The sequence below is a fragment of the Arachis ipaensis genome, chromosome B09 (assembly GCF_000816755.2).
Source record: "Arachis ipaensis cultivar K30076 chromosome B09, Araip1.1, whole genome shotgun sequence".
NCBI classification, from domain to species: Eukaryota; Viridiplantae; Streptophyta; class Magnoliopsida; order Fabales; family Fabaceae; genus Arachis; species Arachis ipaensis.
The window spans coordinates 145,923,583-145,928,476 of NC_029793.2; the positions used below are offsets into that span (position 1 = coordinate 145,923,583).

Sequence of the window (4,894 nt, forward strand, 5' to 3'; positions counted from 1 at the left end):
CAATATATTTTAAAAATAAAAGGAAATGCTAAAAAACCAATTTTTGATTAAGAAATAGAAAAATAATTAATATTAACTTAAATATAAAATAAATAAAAAAAATGGCAATAACCTAGTAAGTTTTCCAGAGAGAAAAGAAGTTGATTCTCATTTGAGAGAGTCCAATACTACAACGCAACTCTTTACTCTTCATATATAGATGAGACAAGAAGTCCATTATTACGAGAACCACATGCTACATACATTACCCGCCACATATAACACCCATAATATTATGTGTATATTAAAATTAATCATTAAAATTAACTATTATTATTATTATAAAATATATATTAAAATATAATTATTAAATTATTCTTTTATTTTATTTCATATATATATCCCAAAATGTCACATAATTAAAGCAGTAAATTAAAATTCCTTTGGCAAATTCTGTGACAGGCAATGAGCCAAATTCCTTGAGCCAATATTTTAGCTGTCATATTGCACTTGAATAGCAGTACTGTATAACAGTAATGAGTGCATCAAATCACTAGTAACTTCCACCCATCACATCTTCTTATTATAGCCTTTGCATTATTTTGGTGGGTCTCTCACTCCTCTCATCTATATCAAACTTGATGAGACACCAATCAAGATAGATAGAGAGTTAATTCAATTCATGGCTGGTAGGCTACCTGGTGTTGGAGTGCCCCCTAGAAAGAGATCTTCTTCTTCATCATCATCTTCTTCTTCTTTGTTAGAGCACAACCACTACAATCTTGCCACCTACCGAAGAGTATCATTAGTGGAGGCAAGTGCCTTGGATGAAACTGCTCTTAAGGCCAGACAAAGGCTTCAGAAGAAGCTTGCACAATTCTTTCCTTCTTCCAGGTATACATTAATAGATTCACTTTTCAATATGTAAATTAATCAACTCGTAACCATGAAATTCTTGGTTGGAGATAGATGGAGATTAACTGATCCAAGATTGTATGTAGCCATGTAGGTAGGTAACTGTTTAACTCTTTATTAGTGCCTAACTAAGTGGTTTCCATGTTTAGCTTAGTTTAGGCTTTTGTGTCCTATTATATTAAACGAGAAAAATTTAAAGACTAAGAAAAATTATTTTTTTTATTAATATTTTTAATTTTTTAATTTAATTTATATTTTTAAATATCATTAATTTATTATTAACTAAAAATAATAAATTTTACCACTTCTCTGATGTTTCTTGTATTAATAAACAAGTACTTTAGCTTGTGCAATGTGCACACATAAATACTATATTAAGGTGAAAATTATATTCAAGTGGAAATTCAGGTGTAGCGGACTTTACATAAAGTTAATATTTAAAAATCGTTAAATAATTTAACTGATTTAACTAAATTTTCATCTAACGTCTCTCAAATATTAACTTTCAGTAAAATTAACTTCATTTGAGTTTTCTCCTTATATTCGTTGATAGCCATCTTTGAGATGGATTCAAAATACGGTTCGGATTCCAAATTGACATAAGCACCACTATTTCCACTAATGAGGTTAGGTTGTTATCTTCTTGCAACTATCACTGTTGGTAATAATTACTCTGGGGAATATGCTGCTTGCACATGACCCTGTTTTTTGTCTCTATCACAAGAGATAATTTTTAAATGTAAAAAAAAATAAAATAAAATATTTTGATCTTTTTATTAAATAGAGGATAAATTTGTAATTATATCATTATTTCCTCTTTCTTGATAGTTTTCATCTCCCAATCGAAGAGAAAATTTTTTCGTGGACCCCATTCCACTTTTTTCTTTTCCTCTTCATTTTCTTTGATAAACCAAACAATAAAAAACTTGACTTTTCACCCGTTTTCTTTCCCTGTATTTTCCTTCTCCTTATTTTCGTTTGAACCAAACACTGTGTAAAAAAATATTTGTTTTTTGAGTTTAGGTACTTTTCTTTTATTCTTAGATTACTCTGTTAAATATTGATGTGACATGTTAAATACTGGTGTGACATATTTTGTCATATTAGAAAGCAGGGACGGATTTAAGGGGGGGCAAGTAGTGGCCTTGGCCCCCCCAACAAATTTGAAAAGCTCATATACTATTATAATAGATATTTTATATAGAATAAAATTTAATAATATAGTGATAGTAAAAAGAGTTATTATTCTTGTTAATGAGCTATAGTTTAAATGTCATAGTCTCTCCATACTCAATTAAGAGGTCGCGGATTCGAGTCTCCTGTCTTTGGCAGAAAAAAAGAAAAAAAGAATACAAGTTACACTTTTGACAAGGGTGACTTTGAATAACTATTGCCAAGAGAGAATCAAGATATAGAGCATGCATTAATCTTCAATTTACTATAACTGTGCAATTCAGATCACAAGTTCTACTACATGCTAAGCTTTCTTACAGCTCAGTTAGCCACTATTTATGAACTCATCCTTTGAATCTGTAAACATGATGTTAGAAAGATAAATAATATATAATATTCTGAATTTAGATATTTTTTCGGATTAATAGTATTGTTATGAATTCTGGAAACTTCTCGCTTAGACACAGGCTGATATTAAAGAGGCCCGATACCAAATGGGCCAATAATAATTTAAAAAAAGAAGCCCAATATGGTAGCCCATTAAATCTGATGAATTGCGTTGACCGGCTCCGCACTTGAATTAGATGACATCACACGACCAAAAAAAGAATTAGATGACATCAGCACCACGTGTAACAGTTACATTGCTATGATCCGAACATGAAACTAGATCAATTCAACTAAGTAGGTAACTAACTATAAGTTTAGTGACCGAAACAAAGTAACAAACACACTCTAATGATGATGCACTTTCAAGTTTCCACACGTTTCGCCAAAATTTCCCTGTTTCATTTCATGGGTCCGTCAATTCTGTGTTGATTCTTATCAGATATGGGACATCTAAGTGTTATACTTGTAACATTTTTGCTTCTGCAAACCCTCTCGGCTACAACTGATTTCCTCTCTCCGATCTATGGTTTGTGATTCTGACCCTTACTTTACTTTCATCTCTGTTTATTGGGATATTTGGGATTAATGGGTTGAGATTCCTGCAATACTTTTCTTCATTTGGGTCTTCTCAAGTTCAGTTTTTTTCACCCTTGGTTTGATCATATTTAGCTTGAGTTTGTTTTTTTACTTGTTTTGGATGTGGATTGAGTTCAGAGGATGTGTGCAAAGGAGTTGAATGTGGAAAGGGGGCCTGCAAGCCTTCTAAGAACAGCACTTTCTTATATGAATGTGAGTGCAATCCTGGTTGGAAGCAATCTCTCTCTTCCCATACTCAGGTTTTCACCTTTCTTCCTTGCATAGTACCCAATTGTAAGAACTCTCTCTCTCTCACTCTCAATTGTCTAAGTGGTGAACTAGTTGCATTAACACATGGTGGTTTTAGGGTGCATAAAATGCTATGTAGTTAATTTTGTTTCTGGTCATTATTTGGTACCATGTCAATGAGCAACTTTCTAAATTTAACCCAGTTATTATATGAAGCAATTGACTTGCTGCAAAGGATGTAGCTTAGTGGAAGCTTTTACTAACTGGAATGCATTTCTGGTTGAACTTGTTCCTTAGACTAAGATGTTAAACTAATATTTGAAATCAAGGGATTAAATCAATTTTAAGTCTTAATGGATATATATTAAATCAGAAACGTCTTAATCAAATCAGATGATTTTAACTTTTCAACAAGTAGAGCATTGCTAAGAATCAAGATGTGGCCAATCTTTACCCTAGACCCTCACTTCTACTGTTAGCTTTTTGCGATTTTGACTTAGCTGCTCAATTCTAATAATGACTATGAACCTTCCTTGATAACCTTTTTGTAATTGCAGGTACCCTGAACTACTCTTGCATGGAAGCCCCTGCCCCTTCTCCACACAAAGAAAGAAGATCCAATGAATCAGTGTTTGATGGTAACAGACGGAAAAAACTACTGCCATCAAATGTTGCTGTTCAATTTCTTTTCGTGTTTATATCCTTTTTGATCATGTAGCTTGCTTTTGGGTTGATTGTGGAGGTGGGTCATGTAACAAGACATCACCCTTCTCCTACAGTTGCCATTGTGATGCCGGATATTACAATATTCTCAATGCCACTGCCTTCCCTTGTGTCAAACAATGTAAATGTTACAAACCTCACCCATGTTTCATATCATTGGTTTAGAAATGTGGAAAGGTATGATCTAATGTTCACATTTTTCCTAAGGTGCTATTGGCATTGGTTGCTCTAACCTGGGAATTCCAATGACGAACTCATCTACCACAGCACCGCCACCAACATTGTCCGCGAGCGGTAAGAATGAAGCTAAGGTCAATTCTCTCTGGTAAAATCACAAATAGGAGTTGCATAACTTGGCTTTATCAATTGTGATTCAGCTAAAGAAATTTCATGGAAAATCAAACGCTTATTCTAAGTGCTTTCTCATCTGAAATCAGCATTCTAAAGCAACTATTTGCTACATAGTTGTTTAGGCTGCTTACAATTTTGTTGAACCTTGTTGAAATCAGTTATTACCTTCTTGATTTTTTGGGTTTGCAGCTAGCTCAACTCTCCAAGGAAGCTGTATTGGGTTGCTTATGTTGATAATGTTCATGGCTAGTATACAATTGCATTAGGGCTTTTTGTCCTTGATCTTAAGACTTAAGAGTCTCTCATTCTATTTTTGGTCCGTGAACCCTGCATGTTACTGATCACTGAATAATGCCACACAGAGTTCAATCGCATGATTATTGTAATGTTATTGACACGGAAGCTAAGATTATAGGTTATGGAAGTTGCATCTTTCATATCATTTTTGTCTTGTTATTTCATAGTATTTACAAGAAAAAATATTATTATTCCAAACAGATATATTCAGAGCCTTTGCTCATATGTTCCTTCTTGCAAA

General features: G+C 33.1%; 1 protein-coding gene and 1 long non-coding RNA gene across 4 annotated transcripts in view; one reads left to right on the top strand and one right to left on the bottom strand.

The window, feature by feature from the left end:
• LOC107619584 overlaps positions 1-4,894 on the top strand; it is a 15,399-nt gene extending 10,505 nt beyond the window's left edge. Inside the window, exons 3-9 of one of the 3 annotated variants that reach the window (XM_016321877.2) lie at positions 2,871-2,983; positions 3,172-3,327; positions 3,840-3,920; positions 4,001-4,126; positions 4,213-4,299; positions 4,546-4,630; positions 4,673-4,894. In XM_016321877.2, coding sequence (XP_016177363.1) covers positions 2,899-2,983; positions 3,172-3,327; positions 3,840-3,920; positions 4,001-4,126; positions 4,213-4,299; positions 4,546-4,622 — 612 coding nt within the window. In that variant the 5' untranslated portion in view covers positions 2,871-2,898 and the 3' untranslated portion in view covers positions 4,623-4,630; positions 4,673-4,894. Of the gene's footprint in view, positions 1-2,870; positions 2,984-3,171; positions 3,328-3,839; positions 3,921-4,000; positions 4,127-4,212; positions 4,300-4,545 lie in introns of all 3 variants that reach the window. The other 2 variants (XM_016321875.2, XM_016321878.2) reach the window with 2 other exon arrangements.
• On the bottom strand, positions 2,245-2,433 carry LOC110266459. Its single transcript, XR_002353865.1, has 2 exons — positions 2,369-2,433; positions 2,245-2,332 (listed from the first exon to the last, which is right to left on the bottom strand). It is a non-coding gene; the product is annotated as an uncharacterized LOC110266459 (long non-coding RNA).